Source organism: Aplysia californica, unplaced genomic scaffold (assembly GCF_000002075.1).
Source record: "Aplysia californica isolate F4 #8 unplaced genomic scaffold, AplCal3.0 scaffold00718, whole genome shotgun sequence".
NCBI lineage: Eukaryota > Metazoa > Mollusca > Gastropoda > Aplysiida > Aplysiidae > Aplysia > Aplysia californica.
Genome location: NW_004797988.1, coordinates 187769 through 215268, shown reverse-complemented (window position 1 = coordinate 215268; position 27500 = coordinate 187769). Strand labels below are relative to the sequence as shown.

At 39.7% G+C, this 27500-nt stretch overlaps 2 protein-coding genes across 3 annotated transcripts in view; one reads left to right on the top strand and one right to left on the bottom strand.

Annotated features, from left to right (window-relative positions):
* LOC101853262 (serine/threonine-protein kinase 3) overlaps nucleotides 1–21735 on the top strand; it is a 22142-nt gene extending 407 nt beyond the window's left edge. The window contains exons 2-12 of one of the 2 annotated variants that reach the window (XM_005108762.3): nucleotides 4906–4989; nucleotides 7025–7205; nucleotides 7998–8060; nucleotides 9043–9207; nucleotides 10167–10272; nucleotides 10553–10614; nucleotides 11353–11490; nucleotides 12367–12477; nucleotides 13699–13891; nucleotides 14765–15018; nucleotides 15505–21735. In XM_005108762.3, coding sequence (XP_005108819.1) covers nucleotides 4906–4989; nucleotides 7025–7205; nucleotides 7998–8060; nucleotides 9043–9207; nucleotides 10167–10272; nucleotides 10553–10614; nucleotides 11353–11490; nucleotides 12367–12477; nucleotides 13699–13891; nucleotides 14765–15018; nucleotides 15505–15663 — 1516 coding nt within the window. In that variant the 3' untranslated portion in view covers nucleotides 15664–21735. Of the gene's footprint in view, nucleotides 1–3295; nucleotides 3377–4905; nucleotides 4990–7024; nucleotides 7206–7997; nucleotides 8061–9042; nucleotides 9208–10166; nucleotides 10273–10552; nucleotides 10615–11352; nucleotides 11491–12366; nucleotides 12478–13698; nucleotides 13892–14764; nucleotides 15019–15504 lie in introns of both variants that reach the window. The other variant, XM_005108763.3, reaches the window with a different exon arrangement.
* Nucleotides 21736–24607: 2872 nt separating this feature from the next.
* The window catches only part of LOC101852880 (RCC1-like G exchanging factor-like protein), a 23019-nt gene continuing 20126 nt past the window's right edge, over nucleotides 24608–27500 (bottom strand). Inside the window, exons 13-14 of the mRNA XM_005108760.3 lie at nucleotides 27247–27332; nucleotides 24608–25204 (exon numbers count right to left, since the gene is read on the bottom strand). Coding sequence (XP_005108817.1) covers nucleotides 25127–25204; nucleotides 27247–27332 — 164 coding nt within the window. The 3' untranslated portion in view covers nucleotides 24608–25126. The remainder of the gene's footprint in view (nucleotides 25205–27246; nucleotides 27333–27500) is intronic.

Sequence of the window (27500 nt, the reverse complement as noted above, 5' to 3'; positions counted from 1 at the left end):
ATCATTTCTGTATTGATTCAATGCAAAATAGCAATTCATGGTTGCGATGAAGCAGTTTTTCCAACATTACTACACTTGACTTTACTTCGACTTCATTGAAATTCGGAATTCATACTTCTTCATCCCGTCCCATCCGATCGCCATCCACTCAGTGACAATGAATAATGATGATGATGCTCATTTGGCACCCATTCTTAATAAGCTAAATATGATTTAAGTATAACTAGATCTAGATCTAACTTTAATAATCCAGATGAAACAAGACATGACTCCCCCGAACTTGATATAGCTATCTATTTTTATGATTATATGTGAAAGCATCCTTGTATAAAAGTTAAACTGCACAAAACAAGTGGTCCAGCGTGTAGGTTGCCCACTGTTTTGAGACTTTGAATTTGTGATCGTTATCACTCTCTGCTCTTACTCTCTTCTATTTCTACTCTTCTTTGTATCAAGTCACAATGTTACTCTGCCGGTTTGACGTGTTACTGAAAACCCCTGAAAACTCGCAAAACCCCCCAAACACCCAACCACCGAAAATACCTTAAACCCTAGAAAATATTGATAACTCCCACAAGGACCAAGAGGTCGCCGCTACATGGAAGTGACTCCCCCGAGAAAAGGAGAACAAACTCTTCATTGCGTACAATGACCAGAACCTGAGCAAACACAACAAGAAGTTAGCCAGGCAGTATAAGGATGACTATGGCGCCTGGGACTCAAAGGGAGGCACCAACAAAATCTTCTACCTCCTGTAACCCGACTGATGAAGGTGGTCCTTAAAGAGAACAAGTACTGCCTACCCCGTCGTAAAGACAAAATGATGATCTACGTGCCCCTTGAACCACAGCCATCGCCAGAATCCATCTTGACGGTGCACAGACATTGCACACACCACATTTTGGACAAGAAGTATGAGAAGCGGGTGACCTGTGTTGAGGGAGCTGTGACCTGCAGCCAGGCTCTTCACAAGTACAAGGGCCCATTTGCTGGTAGTGCATCTCACGGCGTGCAGAAGACACCACCAGTGCCAAATTCCAATGCCTCAAGCCACGTGTGCTCCAGCTGGTGAAGGAGCAGCTGAAATCTAAGCGGGTACAGGAGGTCTACAGCCTGGGAGACCTCATTGATTGTACAAGGAATCTAAGGCAAGTGAGAGATTTATGAAGCATAGAATTTAGAAAAAAGAACAAAACTGCAATCGGAGGGACCTTTGCAATGTGACTCTGATTTCATCTGCCTGCTATTCCGGAGACCAGGCAAGGTTCCCTGTGCAATTTTGTACACTGATGAGCAGGTGGCTGACCTGAAGTGCTTCTGTGGTTCGTCCGGAGTGACCTTTTTGTAACTGTGACAGTCTTCTTCAAGAACCTGGCTGTTACCCGTTGCAGTACAAAGGACTACCCACTGATGATCGGACCAATCTTCCTGCTCGCTAACGGGGACAAGTAAACGTTTTTCTGTTTTTCCAACACTTCGCTGGACTGTTGGGGAAAACCAGTTCTCGTGTGGTAGTTAGCAGCAATGAGAAGGCCTTGTGAGCTGCCACGGCTGAGGCCATGCCATCTGCTATGCAGCAAAGTTGTGTTCGACATCTAAAGAACAATGCGGACATGTTTCTACAGGACAAGGTGGGAGTCGACAGTAGGAGCAGATCCACCATCAATGACAGGCTGTTTGATGCTGGGAACCTGCTGGATGCTGTTGACCAGTTAGCCTACGAGCTCATCTGGGATAAGATTCTGAAGGATGGCAGGGAAAACCATCCAGTGTTTGCAAGTTACTTGGAAACCTGCCTTGGCCCCATATTGCAGGAAAACTTCGTCACATGCTAGAAAAGCAAGGCTACGATGCGCTGGACGAACAACAAATTATTTAAACAGGCCAGCAACTGGAAGGGGCAGAAATTGCCAGACTAACTTGACTTGGTGCGCACATTTCGGGACCGTATCAATGGACTATACCAGGATATCAAGAGGTCCCTGTTGGGCATGGGGGATTACATCTTGTGCAAGGAGTTCGGCAAATTTGCTGTGAGACGTGGCTGAAGATGCTTAAAAAAACACAAGTACGCCACTTCTCTTCATCCCTGACGACCACCGAGGAAGGAGCTAGCCTGGTATGCTCCCAGGACGGCCAGAAACTGTCGCAGACACCCAGCCACCATGACAAGAAACCTGGCCAGGTCAAGGGCAAATGTACCACCAAAACCTAACTCTTTCAGCAAAATAGCTGTAGCTATGAACACATTTGTTGTGACAAATAAACACAGGGCTCTTCAACACAAAGCTTTTATTGACATTTGTTTTTAAACAGTAAAATGAGGTGACCAATGCCTGATAGACGCTTTCTAGGTTTTTTTTGGGTGTTTGTTTAGGTATTTCATGGGTTTTCAGGAGTTTTCGTGGGTTTTTAGGGTTTTCGGTTAAGCGCCATACCCTAACTCTGCAGGAGGGTGCCACTAGAGGAAAGTTCTACACTTAACTTTTATTTCCCTCCATACTTCCTATGATTTGCCAGTCTTACTTTTTTCTTGCACTCAGTGATTGTTATTGTGTTAATGTGCTTCTTTACATCTAACACCCCCCCAACCCCCCACCCCCCAAAAAAAACCAACAAAAAAACAAAACAAAAAAAAGAACAAACAAGCAAAAACCAAAACAGGCAGTGTAACTTTCTTTTTGCCATTTTACTTCCTCATGATAAACTATATCCTTGTTCTGATCTGCCCTCATTTTCCACCTCTGCACTTGTGTATTCTGGATTTAGTTGCCTTGGTTGAATATTATTTCACATCCATGGTTTCGTCCAATAAGGTCCAATTGGAGGGTATGTCTGATTCTATCTAATGGATCCAATTTCATTCCAGCTGTTACTTCTATCTGTCTGTCATTTTATTTTTTTCTTTGCTCTAATTAGTCTTTCCTGTGTCGTGTGTTCAGGACTAGCTTTTATGACAAAAACAAAGAAGAAAGTAAAACAGATCTCAAAGAAGAATTCACAAGACAACATTATTGAGATACGGTTTTAAAGTCTATTGTTGTCTGAACAAAACCACTTTGATTAGAAATGTGTAAATTTTAAGCATTTTTATTTTTCATATTGTGAGAAAACTTACGTTGTGACAAGACTTACTGTTTTGAAAATTGTTTTATCATGCACATTTACTTCATATTCATAGAGATGGACTCTTTTATGTGTTGTTTCATTTTCATTATAATGTGATGAACAGTGATGATGTTTTTTTATTTATGCATTTAATTTGATCTTGTCCTCTTCCCTACTTGCCATGTAGTGAATTGAAGCGGCTGAGTGATGACAACCTAGCCCAGCAGCTGGATGAAGTGTTCGATATTATTTGTAAAATAGGCAGGGGGTAAGGAATACCGAGACAGATGGAGACCGTTTGCCTGGCTGCATTTTGATTGGGCTTTCTTTGAGCATACCAGTTTTTACTACTACTCCTTTTATGTGCCACGCATGCTCTACACAGCTTCTTGGTGTTTTGACTTTTTTTTTTTCCCAGCTTCTTTTGGGTGTGAAGTTGCTGCTTGCCCTCTCTTCCTTCATCTGTCAAAATGACTGCATCTCTGCATTTGTGTGTACTTATTTATTGTTGCATTGTGTGTAAACGTTTTCCATTTCTGTGCATGTGTGTGTATGAGTTGAGCTTTCTTTCCTGTTAAAAAGAAGTTACTTTTTTTTTTCACTACTGTGCTTGTAGTGCGTGGGTGCACTGAGTGTTTTGCCAGATGAAATGTTGCTGTCCACTGGTAGTTGTTAAAGAGGCGTGAACTGAAATACCTGAAGGTGTTTAGGGATAACACCCAGCAGACAAGAATCATTTCCAATAAGTTACAAAACACATTGCCACCTCTTTGAGTGGTGATAACTGCATTAAAAATAAAGTAGGGAGTCGCTGAATCATTTTTGTTGTTCTGACTCTTCTCTGGTTTGGACTTTTGTTTAATTTTTGTTCATTCTTGTTGTTGCTTCAGTTGGGCTATTTTGGCTTTGACTGTGGGTGTTTACTTTTCGCTTCTGAAATCGTGTTTGGAAGTGAAAATCCTTCGTTCCCTTTTGTTTGAGTGACAGTTGCTTGTGAAACTTTTGTTGCACGTCATGCAGTCTACAGTTTGATGTTGTGCTCTAGTGCTCTGTCTTTTTTTATTTTTATTTTCTCCGCATTTTCAAAATTGTCCTCCCAAATCCTCTTGAGGCTTGATGTGTGAGTTTTGGCTTACATAGTCAGTGGTGCACTTTTAAATGCCCGGGGTCACTATCTCTTTTAGGGGCTTGTTTGTTTTGAGGTAAGGTGCCTACAGGGACAGAATTCAAAATTAATCCAAACCAAATACTATAGAATGTAGTTGGTCTGAGTACTTAAAAGTACTCATGAAAACACTATGCTTAACTCAGTATGTGAGTGCATGAAGGTTTGGGCTGAAGGACAGAATGTGCCAGTAGGAAAAAATTGCAATGAATAAAAATAGGGAATTTGGTACACGAATTGTTTTTTTTCTAACTGTGGTTGATGTGCTTTGCGTGTAGTTTTTATATTTTGTAAAAACTGCAGTCGCGCAGAAGATTTGACCCTTCTCTAGTCAGTAAGTGCTGCAAGATATTTTCTTCTTGCAAAATCATTTCTGTTGCTCCACAACCTTTTTTAATGGGGTTTTTCTTTTTTATATATAGAAAAGTCCCTGCTACATAAGCCTCATTTTAACTAAATACAAGTTGTACTGTTTCCTTGGCACAGTGCTTGTACTACGTAAGCCATCACCATATCTTATGATTTTTTTTGTTTTTGTTTTTGTTGTTCAATTTCGTTTATACTTTTTTCCCCCCCGGTGGTATTCTTCACTCTTTCTTCTCTTCCCCCGTTGGCTTCATTTGCTTCTGTAGTACTGGACTAACTCGGCTCAGCGAGGAGAGCTTGACACGGCCCCCAGAGGAGGTCTTTGATATTGTGGGCAAGTTAGGAGAAGGGTAAGGAATACTAGATATCCATCGTCCCATCTCCTGCTGCTGAGAATACTACAAATAGTCCTGCTTAGCAAATTATGGAAATGTAAAGACACCGAAGGTGAAGTGCTCGGTTGAGTATGATTTGATTATGAGAGTGGGGGGGTACATGTTTTATTAAAAGAGTGTCATTCTAGATCTGTGCTTTAAAGAAAAGTTTTTTCTAGGCTGTTGCTCAAAGTGTGTATTCTATATGACAGCATTGAGGGTTTGACAGTCTTTAAAAAGTGTCTTCCTGAGTTAATAATAGATTGTATTTTACAGCAAAATTAAATGCATATGGAAAGAGTAAACCCTTCCCACATGTCTTGCCAAAGTCGCAAAATTTTTCCTTTGACTGAGAATAAACTTAAAATAACGGAAACAAATTGAAAGAAGTTAATTCTTTCAAAAATGTTTTGGTCGCTTATTTTGATCATAGTCTTTTGCATTTAATAAGGATTGTTTAACTTTAGTAAAATGGTCAGAAGTCAGGAATTTGAAATAAAGAGAAATACAAAATTATGAAGTCAAGTAATGTGAGCAAATACTGCGTATTATGTGTTTTGTGGTCCATGCCCTGTAAGATATATTTTGCCATTGTTTTATGGTTTGCACTGAATGCCATGTGATGATAGACTTGCATTCTCCGCGCTGCTCCGTCATATAGTAGTAGTGTGTTTGGCATGTGTCATTTGTGTATCTTCTGCATGCTAGTTTTTGCTGTACTGTAGTCTTCATTCGCTTCAGAGCTGGTTCAAGTTTCAGCCTTTTAGATTTAGTTGTTTCCTTTTTTTTTTTTTTAACTTGTAGTCACTAGATTGATTGCTTAAATCTGGTTAATGAGAATTATATTAGTGCCTACTTAATAGTCGCTTTTTAGTATTTCTGTTTTCATAAAATTATTTCGTCAGTTACATTTTATTTCTGGCTAATTCTTTCAATGTGTTTTCTGTTTTCTCCAAATTCTTTCAATCACCCGCTAGGACGATGTTGAGAGTAGACATTAAGAAAAGGGTTATCTTTAAAATGATTTTTGAAGGAACTTTCCAGTTTGTTTTCTTTTTCTGAATTTTTAGGAGATGTAATTTTTGTTTCTAGCTTGGAGCTTGTTTTTATTTGCTTTACGGTGTGTGTTATTGTTCTTATTCTTGAATTTATGCACAAAGATACATCTCACAGAGATTAATAAATGTGTTAAATGAAAGATAGGGAAACATAATTTCACAGTTAAATTTTGGGCTGTTTATTTTGGAACATAATTTTCACATGGCCAGATCTGTATTTTTTTTTCCTTGAATGATTTTTCTGTTGTAATAGAATAGAGTAGTCCTTGGAGCTTTTGACAGAAAGGATTCTCAGTATGTATACTACTGGAGTGGTATAAAACAGCAATGTGGATAAATCAGTTATGTGACAGAAGGACCATTGTGTTGCTGTAACCTTGAGCTGGCCTACTTTTGTTTGTGTGTCTAAGAGAAACAATGCTAGGTTTTCCACAAGATTATTTGTGACTCTGAAGTAAGAGTTGTAGTGAAACCATATCTTGTTAAAAGTCTAGAAGACATAAAATAAAATACATTAGTACTACTATGAACGTTTATGATTTCTATTCCAGATATTAAAAGTAAATTTATTTTCTTAAAAATGGAAAGAGCTATTTTTTTGCTCAAGTTTTTCTCTTAAAAGATATATGTGTTTTCCTTGTAGAAGTGCTACAAAATATGCTGTTCACAGGTTCTGCATTCATTTGTACTAATAGATTTTTCTCTTTCCCTTCTGTCTGTCTGTCTTGTCTTATTTATCTGTCTGTCTATTCATCTGCCTGTCTTTCCCTCCCTCTCCCTCTTTGTTCCCCCCTCTCCCTCTTTATCCCCCCCCTCTCTCTCTCCTCTTTCTCTCCTCTCTCCCTTTCTCTCTCTCTCTCTCTCTCTCTCTCTCTCTCTCTCTGTCTATGTTTCCCCCCCCCCCCCCCCTGCCTCTTTGTTTTCCCTCCCCCCACGGACTTGTGTGAGCACAGATCCTATGGCAGCGTTTACAAAGCCCTCCACAAGGAGTCGGGCCAGGTGCTGGCCATCAAACAGGTGCCGGTGGACACGGACCTGCAGGAGATCATCAAAGAGATCTCCATCATGCAGCAGTGCGACTCGCCCTACATCGTCAAGTACTATGGCAGCTACTTCAAGAACACAGACCTATGGGTGAGTTGTATGTGTAAGCGCTGCGATATCGCGACCCCAGTGCTTTGTAACAAATTGTTTTAGTAGAGGTTTTACGGCGCTCGCAACTGCATAAGGTCATATGAGCGCCAAGACCCCAGTGCTTTTTGTTGTATCTCCATTTTTAATAACAGTGAATACTGTTCATAACAAAGAGTGCGCTTAAGAAGATGTCACATTTTCACTGTGTAAAAAATGGAGAGATTACGACAAGAAAGCAGCGAGGTCACGATATATTGCCATCTTGTGGGTTTGCTACCCCTTTCAACAGAGTGAGGTCTAAAAAAGTGGGACCTCCGAATTGAACATCAATCTCCTGTGAGTATTCTGGCATCTTTTTCAAGGATGCAGGCCCAAGGCTGTGTCATCTGTATGGAGTGGTTGCTCATTTAGAATCTCCTGATTTTTTTGGGTGGGGGGAAGACACACGTTTGTGGCTTTAAAAAAATCAGTTGGCAAAAGTGCAAAAATAAAACCAAGCTTCTCTTTATTCAAATGGAAATAAGCTTTACAATGATTGGAATCACCCAATATTTGGGCCTGCAAAAAAACCCCCAAACAAACAAAAAAGATAGAATTTGCAGATTTCTCTCTATTCTACTGGAAAGAAGTTTTGCAATGATGGCTATACTTGCAGAATGGAATCCAGCAGTGTTGTTTGACCGTCAAAGAGACAGCCACAGAGCAGTAAGCACACAGCACCAGTGTTTTGAAAGCCCCAGGGTATTTAACACTCTTCTCCTCCCCCCCCCCCCCTTCTCTTTTTGTTTCCAGATTGTGATGGAGTATTGTGGGGCGGGCTCTGTGTCAGACATCATGAGATTGCGGAAGAAAACTGTAAGTATGATATCATGATGGCTGACTGAGATACAAAGATAATACTTAATTGTATTGTCCCTGAGGAAAATTTTCAGTTGCTTTATAAGAATGGTAAAAACTTGTTTAGATGTACATGACATTCAATTTAAATTGAGTATTTCTTTTATTAGAAAATTTCAGTGTGAAGAGAAAAATACATGTCGCATCAGATGCATATCTAAAGACCACATGCAGGAATTTATCTCAGATTTAAAAAAATACAAATACACCTACTTTGACAACCAGTTGGCTCTGGTCTTGTATAGAGATTAAGGAGTTTCAGGCCATACTCTACCTGTATAAGAAAATGTTTTGTCGGATAATTTCTGACTAGCCTGCTTTTTACCAAAGTATTAAACAAAGACATTAACAAAGTGATGAATGGAATATATTTGGCTGAAATACTGTAGGTATCTTACAAGGTTTACTAGAGGCAATACTGTAAAACTCCATGATCATGAACTAATGCTACTACTGCATGTACTTCTAATTGGTGACATGTACATGGCATTTCCACTCTGTGAATGCTCAGTGCTGTTTACACTGTAGATTACAGAACAAAGACATGGACTCTAAATATGCATACACACACATTCTTTATGAGTACCTGCAGACCCAAACACTTACATCCTTGCATGGATTTGTGGGTGTGCTGTTATCTACAAGTGATGTTTTACACCCTCTGATAAAGCTCTGTATCAATCTCATCTCTCGACACCAGCGTCTGTGGTGTAGTCGTAAGGCCTTTCCCCACTGCTTTAAGAAGGCATGAGTTTTTACTGATTCTCACGTGGGGAAAGTTAAAAAAACAAAACAATCAGGTATCTGTGTTTGTCTGCTGGGGTGTTGTATTCCACTCAGCTTGGGGCTGCTGTGACAAAGCAGGATGTAAGTATATTTGTGTTGATGGGGACAGAAGACGTAGAGAATGTGACCTGTCCACTGTGGTTGTGATCCTCAGCTGACAGAAGATGAGATTTCCACCATCTTGTACTACACCTTGAAGGGCCTAGAGTACCTGCACTCGCGCCGCAAGATTCACCGCGACATCAAGGCTGGCAACATTCTGCTCAACACAGAGGGTCATGCCAAGTTGGCCGACTTTGGGGTGGCTGGACAGCTTACGGTGAGCACCATGACACGGCTTGTCCCATTTAGGGGTGCTGTTATGTTTTGTGAAAGGTTTGATAATGTGGAGATATGGGTGTTTGGAAGGGGCTGTAGCTGGGACTAATATGATTTACTCACAAACACTTTTCTTTCATACGGAACCGAGATATAGCTTTTTCACTTTCTTCAATGCTAGGTCAGTTATTAATTCACCCCAATGCGCATAAAACTTTTCATGGCGCTCCTGTAGGCTGGCGACCAAACAAAAATGTTTTATTTAAAATCTTGATCTACATGTAGTAATTTAAAAGTAAGAAGATGACCCTCTTTCCCCCATGGGAGGTGGATCAGGGAATGGTGTGAAATAGCAACAAAAATGTTGTTGCAGCAATCTCCTTTTAAACATGCACTTGTGCTTAAATTATAATTTCCTCTCTGAATGGTTTGTGTGGCCTTTGAGGGCAAAATCAGTTTGTTTGAAACAATTGGAGTAATTTTTTTGTATAAAATGTCGAGTAGACCTGGGATGAGTGCTGCTTTACGCAACACCATGATGAGAATTCGAGTGATAAATCTGCTAGATCTAATGTTTTCAGTTCAGATTTTAATTCCTTTTTTGGTAAACATGCGGTCATCAGGTTCAATTTTCTCAATGTGCTGAAAATTTCTTAATGGTTGGGGTATTTTTGCTGAGATGCAGGTATAGTACTGATGTACTCCATCTGCATCCTGGTCCGTGGAGACAAAAGTTGTGTGCTCTGCGCGCTGTGTAGGTGGAAAAGTCTTGAGACATGGTAAAAGTAGAGTATATAATATGCCCACGCACAAAATAACTGCTGTCCCTCTGTTGTTCCTGTGTGTTTGTCTTACTTTTCCTTTGACTCACTGTTACTGTTATTGTTTGGATGTGCTTGTCTTTCCCCAAACAAAACTGTCCTGTACATCCTACACAAATGCCCTGTGTTGTTTTACCAGGACACCATGGCCAAGCGGAACACTGTGATAGGAACTCCGTACTGGATGGCGCCCGAGGTCATACAGGAGATCGGCTACGACTGTGTCGCTGACATCTGGAGTTTAGGTTGGTCCATAGTTTTAAAAAAATTTTAAAGATGTTTTTTCAAATCTATTTCTAAGATTTAAGAAACGAAATATTTGCTTCTGGATCTGTTTGGATTCACAGATTTATTTGTTATTCATGTCTAAAAGTCTTCGTGTTTACTTTTTCTATTTTATTGTCTTGGTCCACTATTTTGTCTTTTAAAGTTTTCGTATTGTTGTATTTTTCCAAAGTTTTTCTTGGTCTTCAACCTTCTTGTATAAAATCAGGTAACATCAAAGGCTTGTAATTTGTATTTCAGGTATCACAGCTTTAGAGATGGCAGAAGGCAAGCCCCCGTATGGTGATATACACCCCATGAGAGTAAGTCTGATATTCCAGCTTTGTGCTTGTTGGGAAGGGCGGAGGTTGAATTCTGAAGTGCCTCACTGAAGAATGAATCATTGGGTTGTTTGGTTGATTGAATCATTGGCTGAATTACTTGTTGACGAGCTTGTACAGACTGTTCAGTGTGTGCTACATTGATTGTAAAAGTATCTTACATTTAGGACTTAACTACTAAATGATCTTCTGTTGAGATCTGTAATATCAGTGAAATGCCTTTGGCAGAATTCTATGTGTCTTTGATAAAGATAGATCAATGTCTGATGATTTCCCTCGGAGAAGAAGTAGTGCTGTCTCATTTTGTGGGAAATAATTTAGACATAGACTGTTTAGTGAACAGTGTTGTCACATTTTTTAACATTGCCTGTTGAGGAGATCATTTTTTAAATAGCGATGCACTGTATTTGATGTGGAAGGTGAAGTATTTTGTCACATTTTCTAACATTTCCTGTTGAGGAGATCATTTTTTAAATAGTGCTGCACTGTATTTGATGTGGAAGGTGAAGCATTTTGTCAGATTTTCTAACATTGCCTGTTATGGAGATAATTTTTGTGATAACGATGTTCTATATTTGATGTGGAAGGTAAAGCATTACAGTTTGACCTTGAAAATAGTTTTACGGTTGTCAGCAGCTGCTCAAGATTAGGCACTGCAAACAAGCATTGTGTGTGAAATGCTGATGTCTCACTTTGTATTATCTTACTTCTCTCTCACAGGCCATATTTATGATCCCAACGAAACCGCCCCCGTCTTTCCGAAAGCCTGATAAGTGGTCAGCCGAGTTCATCGACTTTGTGTCCAAATGCTTGATGAAGAATCCAGAGCACAGAACCACTGCAGCTCAGTTGCTACAAGTAAGTGTTTTGATATCGATCTTCTCCACTTAATAAGTCTGGCTTGAACATGTTTGTATGGCCTGGGGGGGGGGGGGGGGGGGGGGTGCTGCTATTTTAAAATGACCTGTACTGTCACTAATACGTCAAGAAAAATTGTGGTTATTCATGTTGGTGTATGAGTGTCTGTATGTGTGTAAGAGTACCTGTGTGTTTGAGACAAAGAGAGATTTGGAGACTGCATGTGAATGTTGAGACCTGCTGAGTACTCCAATAAATTCAAAGCTCTCAAATTTTTTCCCCACAAAAGGAACCCCCCATTGAATTTGCATAAAATCCTTTTGTCTTCTTGAATTCCGTTTCCATCAAGTCATATGCGACTCGCAGTAAATGATTTGAAAATGCACATTATTATTTGCGTTTATTTGCCCTTCTTTTGCAACTTATTGTAAATGAGTGGAGAATACACATATTGTCTCTTCTGTTTTTAGTCAAGGAGTGGTTGGCAGGTCTACACTCAGGCAGGGGGTGTACTGTAAGAGCCTCACTTCATATCATGTATTATTTTGTTCAGTAACTGTTTGTAGAATAGAAGGTTTGCTTGTTGTTTCTAGCTATCTTTGCACCAGTCTCCTCAACTGAACTTCACCAGTGCCAATATTGTGAGGATGAGGTTCTTTGTTGGTGCTGGTAGATGATGTGAGTTTGATTCTCAAGTGGGAATGTTTTTTAAAAATTGAATAGCTCTGCTTGTCTGCTGTATTGCTTTATTCATCTCAGTTTGGGCTCGGCCTGACAGGCAGGGTTTGAGCAGCCTGCCTCCTAAATGATTTTATTTGTGTTGATGGGGTGCAGATCATCACAGTTTGTTCTCATGCATAATTTTTTTGTTTCCAGCATAACTTCATAAAGAACCGTGAGCCGTGCTCGGTGCTGTACAGCATGCTGCAAGAAGCTAAAGAGATCCAGGAGGCTCAGGCTAGCATATTGGCCAACGGAGAAGAATCGGTTAGTAGGCCTAGGTGGCTAGTAGGCGTCACTTGTAGCTCCTGCTTTTATTTATTTATATATATTTTTTTTTTGGGTCAATCTGCCTCCCTTTTTCCTTGCACTAAATGGCCATTGTTGTGCCGGTGTGCTTCTCTTTACAGTAATAAAAGAAAGAAAAGACCATGTCACTTTGAAAGTAATGGGATAATGTTTTGAGAGTAGTCTAGTGGTGAGATGAAAAGATATTTTAAGATGGATAAGCTAAGATGAGATAATACATCTCCCTGTAGAAAATTTTCTGTGGCTGTACAGGAATGGCAAAAACACATTTTACTGAGAGCAGCAGTCTAGTGGTGAGATAAAGAGATGTTTTACTGAGAATGTTTTGGAATGTTATGAGGTCTGTTTGGGCAATAAACTGTAACGGCTGCCTACTTTCGAGCTTGGGTGTGTCCTTTATAAATGCAGTCTATTACTATTGTTCTTGGTGCTTGGCAGGACTTACCTTGGCTGTAAAGGTCAAGGACAAGGTTCCCGGCTGAAGGAAAATTGTGTCGGGACAGAGACATGAGAAACCTTGACCACATTGTAGACTCAAACCGCAGACTTGAGAGTGGGTCATTGATTATACCATCATGACCAGCTGTATAGATGCTGGTCCTTATCTATCATTGTTATATTATGTATCTTGTTTGAAAAGTGCAAATAAATAAATAAAGTAAGAGCCATGAATAGTTCTGAGTGCACTTTTTACAAATTTGGGAATATTTATCAGTTGACCTTATTTTGACTATTCAAGCTCAAATGAGCACATTCCTTGTATCGTGGGCAAGTTGTTCAACTTTTCTAAGCCTAGAAAACAAAACAAAACTTTTCAGGACAGGAAAAAAAGGTCCTTTCATTCTTTGAAATATTTTACCTACCTTATATATCTTGCTTTTATCAACATTAAGTTTTAAATTTTGTCAGCACATTTCTGTAGCTCATGCACCCAATACCACTTCCTAAAATCGGCAATTACAAAATATAATTTTTTTAAAAGGTCAAAGTTTAGGGCTAAGTACATCTGTGAACAGCTGGCAGATAATATGAGCTATATATCTATCCCAATTAAGCTAACCTCCCTGGCTCTGTCCTATTTGGGATAGCTTAACTCGTATAAACAAACATCCCCATCCCCTGAACCCGGAATGCTTATAAGGTTGCAATTCTATGTCTATAATCTGTCGCATCTGTCAGGGTGAAGACGATGACACGGACGGCACCATGGTGAAGAAAACAGACCAGGAAGGGACGATGAAGGCCCAGGTGGAGGGTACTCTGACCCCAAGCGGCACCGTGGTGGTCAACAGCGAGGCCTCCACGCTACAGTCTGAACTGGGCACCATGGTCATCAACTCCGACTCAGACTCGGAGGACGGCACCATGAAACGTGAGTGAGATCCCTCTCAGCTTTTTGGCTAAGACCAAAGTGTAGTAGTGTCTGTTCCCGATCTCTCGGCCTTGTGTGCCGATTTTGGACAGACACCGCATGAAGCTGATGAGGCTTTAACGGACCTTTATTATCTCTAGTGGATGGTACTCGTCTATAATTTAAAAACAAAACAAAACAGTGCGACACTTGTAGAATGTTCAGTGGAAGCGTGTTCATAGTTGGGGATGGCCGGATGTTCAACCGCCGAGTGTTCAGTGGTAAGGATGGTGGGGCATTCAGTCATGGAATATGAAGACGTAAGTTCCACGACTTTAGGAGAGCAGTGCTTTGGCGGACCTAGTGTCGTGGTTAGACCGATAGGATTTAAAGACATGAATGGGAGTTGTCGCCTCATCCTACAAGTTTCTCTTAACTTATGATTATAAGTGTTCTATGCCCTTATCAATATAATGTAGATTCTTTAGGAGACAGGCTGTCTCGGTCCAGGCTGAGTGGGATACAGTATCCCAGCAGACAGACAGATCAACCTGATAAAATTTACTTCCCTGCTCTGGAATCCAACAACACATGGGTTGGCGAAGAGGCTTAACTGGTGCTCCACAGCTGATGCAGTTATATTTTGTATTTTCTTAATAGAAGAACACCAAGGTTACCTAGAGCATTATGCCAAGTTTAAAAAAGTTTCACCCTTCACTGTTCATCGTGTAATTTATGTGGCCGCTGATCCATTTGAGTGCCCCAGTTTCGCTATTTTTGACATGAAGGTGGAAAAATGAGCATACTCACTTTGGGCTCTCCGGTAATATGTCTTGAATTTTCACTGCTTTACATGTTTTAGCGTAACCTCAATTCAAATGTTCTTCTTCGCAGGTCACAGCACAGCGAGCGGCGGGGAGCAGTATCGCCCCTCCTACCTGGACCATTTCGATAAGCAGGACCAGGAAAAGTCGAAAGCTACCCCCGCTGCACCGGCGGCAGCCAACAACAACAACAATCAGCAGCAATCTCAGGGCCCCAGCCAGCAACAAGTGCAGCAGCAGCCGCAGCCGCAGCAAGCTCCACCCAAGCAGATAACCCCGCCCCATCATTTCCAGCGCTCTTTCATTGATGGAGATTTTGAATTTGTGAGTTGAGGGTACTTTCGGGGAAAGGGCTGGCATGGCATTGCCGCTTGGTTTTTTTGAATGTGAGACAAATAATTTTGAGAACTTGTCAGTAGTTTTAGCGGAGTCAATTGCTATTTATTGAATATCGTTTTTGTTTTTGAAATTTTATCAAATACCATTAATTTACAGAGATACCAAGTGATTATTTTACGGATTTCTTGCATTGTGTAAAAGGTGGATCAATTGCTCTGTTGCCTTGTCTTTGTTTTTATTGATCCACATTTTTCTTTGTAAAATTTTCAAGAAGGAAATTATGTAGGCCTATTATGTATCTTAAGTATTTTTATCTGTATTGAAATTTGACTCATTTCTGACACATGACAAGGGGAGGATTTCAGACTGTCTACTCCAATTAACTATTTGACCCATGTAAGTTTATTAACTCTGAATTACTAGATTGTATGTGGGTTATAAAATGTTTTCTTCTTCTGTTTTCCTACACAGTTACGGACTCTTGCTTTTGAAGACTTGCAGCGGCGACTGACCGACCTTGACCCAGAAATGGAGCGAGAAATTGAGGAGCTGCGAGCTCGTTATCAGGCGAAGAGGCAGCCAATCTTGGAGGCCATTGATGCTAAGAAAAAACGACAACAAAATTTTTGAAATGCTAATCTTGGGCTAGTGGGTCTGGGATTGTGTGTGAGGGGGTAGATAATATATTTGGCTTGAAGAGGATTGGAGGCTACATGTTCTTACTGTAAGGGTTAGAGGCTACATGTAGGCTACATATTCCTCCTATAAGGCTTAGCAGCTACAAGTTCCTGCTGTAAGGGTTTGGGGCTACACGTTTCATCAGCTGTTTTACAATGAGGTGATGTGGTGTTAGATGGATTGTCTGCCTTGTCAATCTGTACATATATACTTGTTGCAGTGATATCTTTGTTTTCACACAACTGAAACTTATTTTGGTTGAATCATGATTTAAGACAAATGCCGTGTGGAGCCAGTACAGCCGGGAAGAAAGATGTGAATTCTCTAGTGCTCTACACAGCTCATGCTTGACTAGTCGAGAATTGAATTGTCCCATTGAAACTTCATCATGAAACCTCGATGCACATACCTCCAGGTTTCAGAAACCTCGCCCGTCATTCCTATCTACCGAATTATCACTGAACTGAACAATGGCTTTATTATTATATGCATTTTTACTCATGCAACTGAAAGTGTCTGCTCAAATAGTGCAATGCATTTATTGTAGAACAGTTTATTAACAGATCATCCATCCTTTGAGCACACTATTGTCATGAAGATAAGAAGCAAAGTTTTCACACCATGCTGTTGAGACAGTTCAATGGACTTGCTTTCAAAAATGTCTTGCTGTATGTCAGAGCACAGTGTCATGTCAGTCTCTGCAGGCCGGGCGGTAGACTTTTGTGTCAGATTTGTACCTCTTGTAATACAGAAATTAGTTGTGTTACGAATTCGTATCATCGCCCGTGCTTTGGAATTCTGAAACAACTTTCTGGAGGAATTATCGTGTGGACAAGCTCTGGGGAACAGAGACTGCAGACATTGGGTTTGAGACATACGTTGATGAGATTTTTAAACGGAATTAATCATGTCATTCTCAGTCACTTTCATGGAATTGTTTTTGTCTTTGAAGTAACTTTTGATATTTTTCATCTATTACCCTAGACACAAATATTGTTCTTGAAATCATACTGGTCATTGTCTTTCTTGTGCTACCCATTTTAGTTCCACTTGTTTTTTTTTCTTCCTTCTCTGATTTATTTTCAATTTGGGGAAAGTGGGAGTTTCTTTTTAGCCTTTGGACAAAATATTTGGTAGCGGGGTACTGCTGTGTATGGTGTCTCTCTCTGCACCACAGATGGGAAGAATGTAGTTGCAGGGGCAGATAGGAGTGAAATTATGAGAGCTGACGTCTCCTGGGTGCAGATAAAAGACTTCTTGACTCATTTAAAACTCTTGCGCGCTTAACGTTTTGTTTGGGCTAGTATTTAACGATTTTTGTTAACTGTTGAAGCCATCTGTAGTGCTGGGTGAAGGGGCAGAATTTGTCACAAGATATTTGCATTAGTTTTCAGAAGAATGGAAGGTCTCAGACCTTTAATGTTACGAGAATACAGGTACAAAGTGAAAAATATGGTGGGATAGTTAAAAACTTGGTATTAGCTTGGATGGTGATGATTGTCAGTGAAAATTGTACTTCCTTTTTTTGCATTTTCTTTTTCTTGTATATGATTTTAAAAAAATATTTTGGGAAAGGTTTTTGTTTAAAAAAAATAATTTTAATAAATATTCCTTTTTTTTTTTCTGTCTTTAATTTTGAGTCCACGTTTCTCATTGAGAGACTCCATGTTTTTGATGGTTGACAACATAATACTGTATAGTTGTAGCTGTAATAATGATGGTAGTGTGTGCTGTGTTGTTGTATGGACATGTCTTTTATGTTTGGAGTCTTCCAGCCTTGGGCACAGCCCTTTAGCACAAAGTAAGTGAATGAATCTGACCTGAGCTTTTCTCTCATACACTGGTGGTGTGGGGGACAAAGTTACCTTGTCTTGGTCTCTACAGAGAATATAACCCAGTGCTTTTTTCGGCTCCTGATCACGGAATTTGAAAATTAAATTAAAATCAAAAGATTTGTACGACTGTAGCTATCGAGACACACAATGCAGTAAGTTGATCAAACAACTTCATGCCTTGGTTCTGTATCTCTGTCAAATTTTACCTGCCACCCACAGGAGAAAGGTTTTTATCATAGGTGTAACCAGGTACCTGCCGATTCCCGACACATTATGTTTTAATGCTGCTATCTTGTATTGTCTATCGTTGACCATAATGTTTGTGACAACTTTCCGGTGAATCTTTTTTCTGTGCCAGCATAGTTGAGATTCTCAATCAAGATAGGCGAGTGCCGACTGCTGGTCACATGTTACAACCATCAGTGAAGTAAGGATGTTTCTTTTTTGTCAGTGGGAATTAATTTTATTTACCTCTCTTTTTGGATTAACTAGTTGTTTTTTTATTGAAAAAAAAAAAAGATGTTTTATTACCGCTGTTTTCGGATTAACGGTGGTCTGTTTAAGTTTAAGTGGACTATGCTGTGTGTGAATTCAGAACTGCAGGGAAATATGTTGAAAAGCCAGTGAAGCCATGTATGTGTTTATTGTCTCTCTGGCAGAACAGGTACACGGGCGTAGATATATATATATTGATACATTGATTTAGAATGATGGGCCGAGGCATTTTTGAACAATTCTGGTCATGTATGATAAATACCTCTGGACTTGAACACTGTGTTCCCGATGCTGTCACTGTAGGTAGGTGTGTGATTGTCACCAGTGTGTGTGTGTGTGTGTGTGTGCTAGCATTGTGTCAGGCAGGTGTGTTTCTCTTGGGACGGCAGAGTAGTGCATTGTGTTGAAGGTTGTTTGTCGTTCTTCATTCTATAGAAACTTGGGGGGGGGGGGGGGGATTTCTGTTTGTCAGGCTGCCAAAGCCTGCTACTAGAAAGGACGTAAAACTTCCGTTGTTGAAGCTGCGTGCTCCAACTTGCTGCCTTCTGATGCTTTGTCCATTTATTTGTGTGTAGACATCTAAGAACGTTGGCTGACAGATCTTGTTGTACTTGTACACTTTGCACATGGCTCTGGCATTTTTCTTTTTCTTTAGGAATTAAAAAAATAGGAAAGTATGGTCTGTGCTGACTGTATTATAAGGAAGTAAACATTTACAGAGTGGACAGCAATGGTATGTATTAATATTCTTCGCATGTTAATGAATTTCCAAATGTTTCTATTTATGAATTGTGTTGTACAGTTTGTGTGGGAATTGACAGTGATAATCTGATGGGTAAACAAGCAAGGCAGAGGTAGACCAAGAGAAACTTTTGTGTAAAACCTGAACAGATGGGTGACCAGGAAACGCCAGGATGATATATAGGATTTGTTTGAGAGCGTCTGAATGGGGAACCATGATTGCCGATGTTTGTTCTATACTTGGCACTTCATGATGATGAATCTGATGTGCCTGATGTTGATGACTGGAGACCAAGAAAGAGGGAATTTCGTGTTTCTCTTTTTTTTTCTCTCCTAGGGATCGTTGTCGCATTCTAAGCGAATTTTTCTGCAATTTCTGTAACTGGTTTCTCATATCCTTCCAACTGTTCTCTCTCCCTCAAGGGTTTTTGCTTGCAATTCTTTTTTCTATGGATAGATTTGATAAAGTCTATTTCTGTGGATAGATTTTATAAACTCTATTTCTATGGATAGATTTCATGAATCATTTTTCTGAAATATACTTTATTGTTTGCTTGATTGTCGTAACTGTCTGGGTCAAAGAATTCTGTCTGAGTTTTTTTCTTTCCCCTTTACTCCTTTTTTTTCTTTCCCCTTTACTCCTTTTTTTTCTGTTTTTTATTTCTACTTTTGTAATTTTTTTGATGGCTGTAGGTCACAATAACATAATGATCTGATGAGTGAGGAGTGTGGAGGTGTGTGAGAGTTGGGAGTGCTCTCTCTCTCTCTCTCTCTCTCACTCAGGAACTAGGGACCTCCATGAGAAAGAATGATTGCTGTAATTCAATTAATTTTTTAATTTTTGTTTGGTAAGGTGAGAAAAATGTGAAGTCTGTTCGAGATGGGATCAAGTGGACAAATGGAATTATTGGATGGAGAGAATGTGAAAGGAACACATGGGGCTGTAATTATAAATAATTTAAATCTGTCTTTGCACATGTCATGTGGATGAGTTGATGGCTGGCGTGATGTCACTAGAATGTCGTTACCGAGACCAAGGTTAGTGTTACCGCCAAGATGCCTCTCTTTTGTTTTATGATTACAGTCCTTTGAGTTTTCCTACTTCCCGTCTACCTGCGCTGATTGTCCAGTAAGAAATGCATTTAGTTGTGTTTTAATCTCTTCTTCTCTTTTTGTTTTTCTCTTTATTGTATAGATTTAGTTTTTAATCATGTGTACCAAAACAGGGTTTGTGTGATAACCAGTTACCCATAGTTACATATTATATACATGTGTATGATATGCATATATTGTGCATGTGTACTCATTTATATATATTATCTTTATGTAATTGCATTTGGGTTCATCTTCATCAACACCCCACCCTCCCCCCTCCCCCAGGTATGCAGTGAATTTGACGTGCTTATCTGTATGGAGCATGATGTACACATTCGGTAATTTAAACATCTCACTAGTGTCGAGTAACAGTGTCCAAGCCAATCAAGCCAATGGCATCTCTCTTCTTAGTCTGTCAATAGTCGTGCAACGAACATGGTTTAAAAAAAAAAGAAGACTATTGTTGTTTCTTATTGCGTGCGACCCACGATCGTCTGTTTGAAATTTCTATTGTTATTCGGTACATGCCTTGTATAAGAAGCAGACTGTTTTCTTCTGTTAGTGTGCAGCCATCAGTATTATTATCATACGTAATTCTTTTCGCTTTAATGGAAGTCTTATATTTTCCTTGCGTCAAATATTTCACCGGAACTGTTAAGATTTTAGGAGAGAGATGTGAAGCCCCCAAGTTTTGAAAGGCTTCTGGTAATAATGTAAGCAGGCGACATCAGTTGTGAATGATGTTATTCTTTTCATTCAATCATTATGTGAACATTGCGTGGAACATTTCTCAATTTCTGGCATAGCTGTTGGTGTACGAGCGCGAGAGAGAAAAAGAGAGAGAGATGTGGTCTATTGTTGTTTGACTGTGTGCTCAGAGATGTCCTCTGCCCTCTCAAGTGGGAGCTAAGATTGCATGCAGTTCTTGTGTGATGTAACTTATATAAAAGGGAGTGCTTATTTGGGCCCCCCCCCTCCCCCAACCTTATTTGGGTTACCCTTGCATGGCGATGATAATTGATCTCTAGAATTGAAGAGTTAGTTTTATTTTGAGTATCTTTGTTTTTCAGTGTAGGTTTATCCCTGTGCTCAAAAACAGTATACCACTACCAGTGTATAGATTATAGACTATAATTTAGTATAACACAGATGTTTTGGAAAAAAAAGGCTGGCGATCTCCGCTTTTTGCCCCATGCGTACTGGAACAACGATAATAACTTTATATTGGTTATGGTTAGGATTATGAATTATAGTATAGTAAACGTTGGGGCCAAAAGTGGATTATCAATATATCACAAAAGACTAAATGCTTGTTAATTTCAGTAAAATGGATGATCAATCCTCTGATCTATGTGATTTTTTAAATCCTCTTGGATCTATGTGATTCTACATTCTACTCAATGATAGTGTCATTCAGAGGCCAAGACAAGGCAAACTAGATCTAGATTACAGACACAGAGTAGAGTTGCAAACTATATAAGGTACAGAGGGGATGAATGTTTGATTATGTAGGCGAGGGTAGCCCAAATGAGCTTATCCAAAGTTTCCTGTGGGTAGTGACTTTATTTGGACTACATATAGCTCTATTAATAAAGGGAGTTCCTGTTTGGGCTACACATAGCCCAAATAAGGTCACCCAACTTATAATGCCAGCTTATTTGAGCTGACACTCTAGAAAATACAACCCAGGTGAATGAAAATGATGAAAAGTTTAAAAAATAAAAAGCCTGTGGGAAAATAAATATTCTACCTGTACACCCCAATCATTTAATTGTGTTCAAGTTGACTGATGATGATTAATAACAATATGATTGTACAAACCATTGGTTGAAATAAACTTAGAACAGAGAAAGACTCATGGGTGTGTTGCTTGTTTCTTTAATAAACTGATTGTTGTTTGAAATGGAGAATGCAGAACATTACTTGCCCTACACAAAGCTGGAGTAAACTACAACAGTAATATTATCATAGATTTAAGGTAAATAAGCTGAATTCAGCATGTCTTGGGGGGGGGGGGGATGTGGCCTTGAGGTTCTATGTTTGCCTCTCATGCCAAAGATACCAGGTTTGAATGCAGTCTGTGCCAGGATGTCAAATTTCTCACTGTTGTTTGGCGGGTGCTGTGGTATGGTTTGCTCCTTTTATATATCAAACATCTATCATACCTGATCCTCCTTTTTTGTGTTTGTTACTTTCTTGTAACACTCCTATTCTGTGGTACTTATACTTATATGACTACGTGGGCAGTATTGCATACAGACTTACTGCTTACTTAATTGTGTTGCAAATGCCATTACACTATTACTAAAACTAAAACATGGCTACCGGTACTTCACATTGCCTGAGACTCAGACACAGAAGGGCCAGCAACATGTTACAATATAACCCTATCCGTGGGCTGGACAGAAGACAAATGAAAAAAAATAGCAACAAACGGCTCACGGTCATTCTTAATCAACTTATGAACCAGTAAGATTAGTAAGAATGCACGATTCTTCAATCTTATGAGATTATCACAGACAATTCTCATTTATACCTTAGGAGTAAAAGAAGTGAATACCAGTGTAACCCACTCCTGTTCAATAGTAAGGTGCTTGTGCCAGTAGACTGGTTTAAAAATGATACATTTTTGTAATCATCCATGGTTGCAAAACTGCCCCCCCTCCCCCCCACCCCCCAAAAAAACAAACCAAAAAAAAACGGAGGAAAGAAAAATAAAGTTTCGTTCCACAAAATTAAATAATAATATTACGATAAAAACTTTTTTCCACTAAAGGTTCTCAGAATATGCACATTTCAATGAGCATAGTTTTGTGATAAGAAGAAAAGACTTCCTTTTTTAAATAAAGAAGTAGGACCTACCCAGTTGCATCCTCCAACCAACTGCATGCCTGTTGGCAGCTCCCTTTATTTATGGATAATAAATGTAATAAAGTATTACAATTAATCTTGAGGGAGAATACTGCTACACAGAGAGAGTAGAGAACAACACAAGAAATTGGTAGGAATATTGACGCACAGAGAGTAGAGAACATAAGACACTGAAGAATGTTGACACCCAGAGAGTAGGCCTACCGGGAAGAGAACACAAGAAACTGATAGAAATATTGACACACAGAGAGTAGAGAACACAAGAAATTGGTAGGAATATTGACACAGAGTAGAGAACACCACAAGAAAGTGGTCATTGGTAGGAATATTGACACACAGAGAGTAGAGAACACAACACACTGAGAAATATTGACACACAAAAAGGGATGGTTAGTTTTCTTCATCTTGATCATGATCAGTCCTGCGTAAGACGGCCACCTGTTATACAGCCACTTTTCTCCTTGACAAATGGTGGCCTGTCTTATACTGGTTCAACAGTAAAGAATTTATTCAACAACTTCTAGCTGACTTTTAGTATCAGTAGTAGGCTAAAACAGCACCTGGACATGGATGGCTGGTGCCTCTATAAATAAATCATTGACGGTCAGTATCAGTAGTGCAATGATGTTCTTTATTATAGATGTGGGTGAATGCATAATAAGACACGAGTTCGATACCCGAGGGAAGAATTTTTTTTTTTTTTGACGAGTATTTTTCTCTGTCCCCTGAAATTGCTGCATTTGACTCAGCCTCTGTTGGTTCTGACTGTCCGGGTTAAAGCACTTTAATGATCTAAACAGCGTCTATGGTAATAAAATGTTTTATAAACTTTGCTTGGACATCTTATGGCCAAGAGGGAATGCACTGAACAGAGTTGAATAATTAGTCTTACAACTCGCAGTCGATGTGGCTAATTGTGACACTTTTAAAAAGGCCCAGAGGGTTCGAGTTCCTACCAACCATTTCAACGAGTCAATCCTACTGACCACTTCACTGAATAGTTTCCATTGACTTTGACCATTTCATCGAGTCATTCCCACTGACCATTTCACCGAGTCATTCCCACTGATCATTTCACAGAGTCCTTCCCACTGATCATTTCAGAGTCCTTCCCACTGACCATTTCACCCAGTCCTTCCCACTGACCATTTCACAGAGTCAACCCCACTGACCACTTCATAAAATAAAATTTTTTGTTGGTAGGTGTTTTACTGCGCTCACAACTGCATAGGGTCATATGAGCTCGCGGGACACATTAAAGTTAAACATTTTCAGTAGGTAGGAAATTTTGAATATTGCCTGGGTGGCGGCTGAAGCCTACTCTTATCGATTTTAGACCACCAAGGGATCTTTAACGAGCGCAACTTGCACACAGGACCTCCGAGATTTTTTGCCCTTGTCTGAGAAGGCTCGGTGTAAATCTTTCCTACCAGAAGATCAGGGGTGTGGCTGAAAGACAGCAGTCAGAAGGAGCCAAGGAGTAGCAGTAGAAGGCTGCAGAAAGAGTCAGGAGCCCAGAGGAGGGGGCAAAGGAGGAGAGGGGGTGGGGGCAGAAAGTGGAGACGAAAGCAGACAACAGAACATGGCTAGAGAGCAGGAAAGCAGATGAAAGAAGACAATTTTAGAGAAGAAAATTTTTCCATCACTATCCGGATTCGAACCAGGGACCTTTGAATGAAAGGCGAGCCTCTTAACCTCTAGGCCATGAGAGCCCCCGACCGCTTCATTGAGTCATTGAATTATTCCCAATGACCACTTTATTGAGTCATTTCCCGTTTTTGTACATACTGAGTTCAGTCTTTCTTTTTGTACTTTTATCAAGACAATAATCTAAAAAGGAAAACACAATAGAACAGAAATGATGTGTGACTGAGAGCCATACCATGATATATTTTTCAGAGCTCCTTCCAACATGTACACAGAATTGTAACAGTCATCACATGAATAATTTAATGGCACACTTGCAGTGTAGACAAAAACACATGTACTTGATGTAAACACAATCCAATGATACTGTTATCATCACTCAACCAGATTTAAAAATGTCAATTTCACAGACACATTCTCAGAGTAGTCACACATGTAGTGGTTCTCCTAGAAAACCTTCAGCTGTCATTTCGCACTAGCTCACTGGTCTATTTTGATTTCTTTGTAAAATTATGTCTTTCATCAACATAATGTACATGTGAAAATACCATCCTTTACTTTACCACGTTCATAACACATTCATTCTTGGCCCATACAGAACTATAATCAAGTATGTCATAGCACCAACTCTCTCTCCTTTTCACATCCAAACTCATCCTCCTTTTTCTCCCTTCCAACCTCTCCCCCTTCCACTCTGTCTGTCTGTTGATCCCTCTCTCTCTGTCTCTCTCTCACGTGTATGACCTGCATATTGCAAGCACGTGGTCTGGCCCACACGAGAACTGAGCAGTCTCAGCCGGCAAGGCAATCTGTGGGGAAAGGAAATAAAACAGCACTTAGTTTTTTTTAGTTTTAGTAAGTGTTTTACGGCACTTGCAACACAATAAGGTCATATAAGTGCCGAAGATTAGAGGTGTTACAAGAGAGTAACAAACATAAAAAAGAAGAAGTAGAGATAAAGACGATAGATGTTTGATAGGAAAGAAGAAGCAAACCACACCAGAGCACCCGCCAACCACCACTTCAGCACCTAGTGTTAGTTAATAACTGCTCTTATAATAACTGCAACAGAAAACAAAATTGCCACAGAGTGGCACAGAACTAACAATGCTTTTTTTGTTTGAAGCAGGTAGCATTATGTCACTCACTCCAGGCTGCAGATGAATATTTCTACCCCCCCCCCTCCCTCCCCCCCCCCCCCCCCCTTAAAAAATAAGAGGCAGCAAACAAACAAAAAAGGACAACCTCAAAATAAAAACCAATAAAAGTGAAGAAAACAGACACAGTGAACACACCCTGGAAGTGAAGTATTCTAAATTAGACTATTGTAACTCACTCCTAGCAGGTCTGAACAACAAATATTTGAATCGTTTACAAGTAATTCAAAACAATGCCGCTAGACTGATAACAAGATCTAAAAAACGAGACCATGTCACTCCATTATTAAAAGAACTGCATTGGCTCCCTGTAAAAGAACGAATAATATTTAAAATCTGCGTCATGTGTTTCAAATGTGTAAATAAAACTGCTCCTTTTTATCTGCAAGAACTTATCAGTATATATAAACCAGGGAGAAACCTAAGATCATCGAACGATAACACCCTACTTGTGACACCTGTAAAATCATACAAATCATATGGAGAGAGATCTTTCTCATATCTTGGTCCATTTATGTGGAACAGATTACCCATGAAACTAAGACAAATAAGAACACTTGATAGCTTCAAAAGACATCTTAAACATTTTCTGTTCCTACAGGCCTATCCTTCATAAGCTTTTAACGTTAGCTTTCATTATATTTGTTCTTTTCCTATGTCTGGATGAAAATAGTCTCTGTGTGTGTGTGTGTGTGTGTGTGTGTGTGTGTGTGTGTGTGTGTGTGTGTGTATGTGTGTGTGTGTGTGTGCATTAATGTATATTGCGTGAGAAGAAAGGAAGTAGTAAGAAAGGTTTTTGAAAAATGGGTATTCCAATGTAAAGCGCATTGAGCTACTTTTTTTGGAAATGCGCTCTATAAATGTTATATATTATTATTTATTATTATTAAAGAATATTAATATCAGACGGAAAAACGAAAAGAGAAATCGAAATGTGCGAGTACAAAAGTCTTGCATTTTTTACAATTTATATCATTTAGGAGGTGGGGTTTCCGACCCTGTGTCTATCAGGGCCAATCTGGGCATTATCATTAACATTATCATTATAATTATCAATCAAAAGCCGCCAAAAATGACTTACTTCTGTATGCAATACTGCCTGCGAGAAGTAAGACGGAGATACAAAAAAAAAATCTTTCCACTCAGGAATTGAACTCGGCCTCCTGCATTCGACAGCAAAGGGCTTAGGCATAACTGCTACACCACAGACATCTACATTCATGTATTTGTTGTAGCTGTAGTGAACGCGCCGTGGCAGTGTTCATATCAAGTACTTGCTGAAGAGAAAAGGTAGATAAAGAGAATGAAGAAAACAGTGCACCCATCCCATATATAGGCTACCCACGAAGAGCCTGAGATGCAATATTAAAAGAGTCAGAAAGAATGAAGAAAAATGTGCTGTGACACAGAAAGAGAGCCAGACAAGATAAGAGATAAAGAGAGCCAGACAAAGATAAGAGAGAGAAAGAGAGGTGGACAAAGATAAGAGAGAGAGAGCTAGAAAAAAGATAAGAGAGAAAGCTAGACAAAGATAAAAGAGAGAGAGAGAGAGAGAGAGAGAAAGAGAGAAAGAAAAAGAGAGAGAGAGAGAGATAGAGGCAAAACAAAGAGTGACTGGGAAAGGAAACGGGGAAACCGAGAGAAAAAGAGAGAGAGGGTGTCAGAACAAAAGACAGAAAGGCTTCTCCACTCACCCTCCAGGGAAAGTACTGGTTTTTGTCCTGGCCCAGGCCCAGACTGCCTTGATTATTGCGTCCCCAGCTGTACAGGTCTCCGCGGTCTGGAGGAACAGACACACAGATAGAACATGGGTATTTTTTAGGTAAGAGTTTTACAGCACTAGCAACACAATAAGGTCATATATGAGCTGAAGATTTGAGATGTCACAAGCGAGTAACAAACACAAAATAGAAGGAGGGGAGATAAAGGCGATAGAAGTTTTACACAC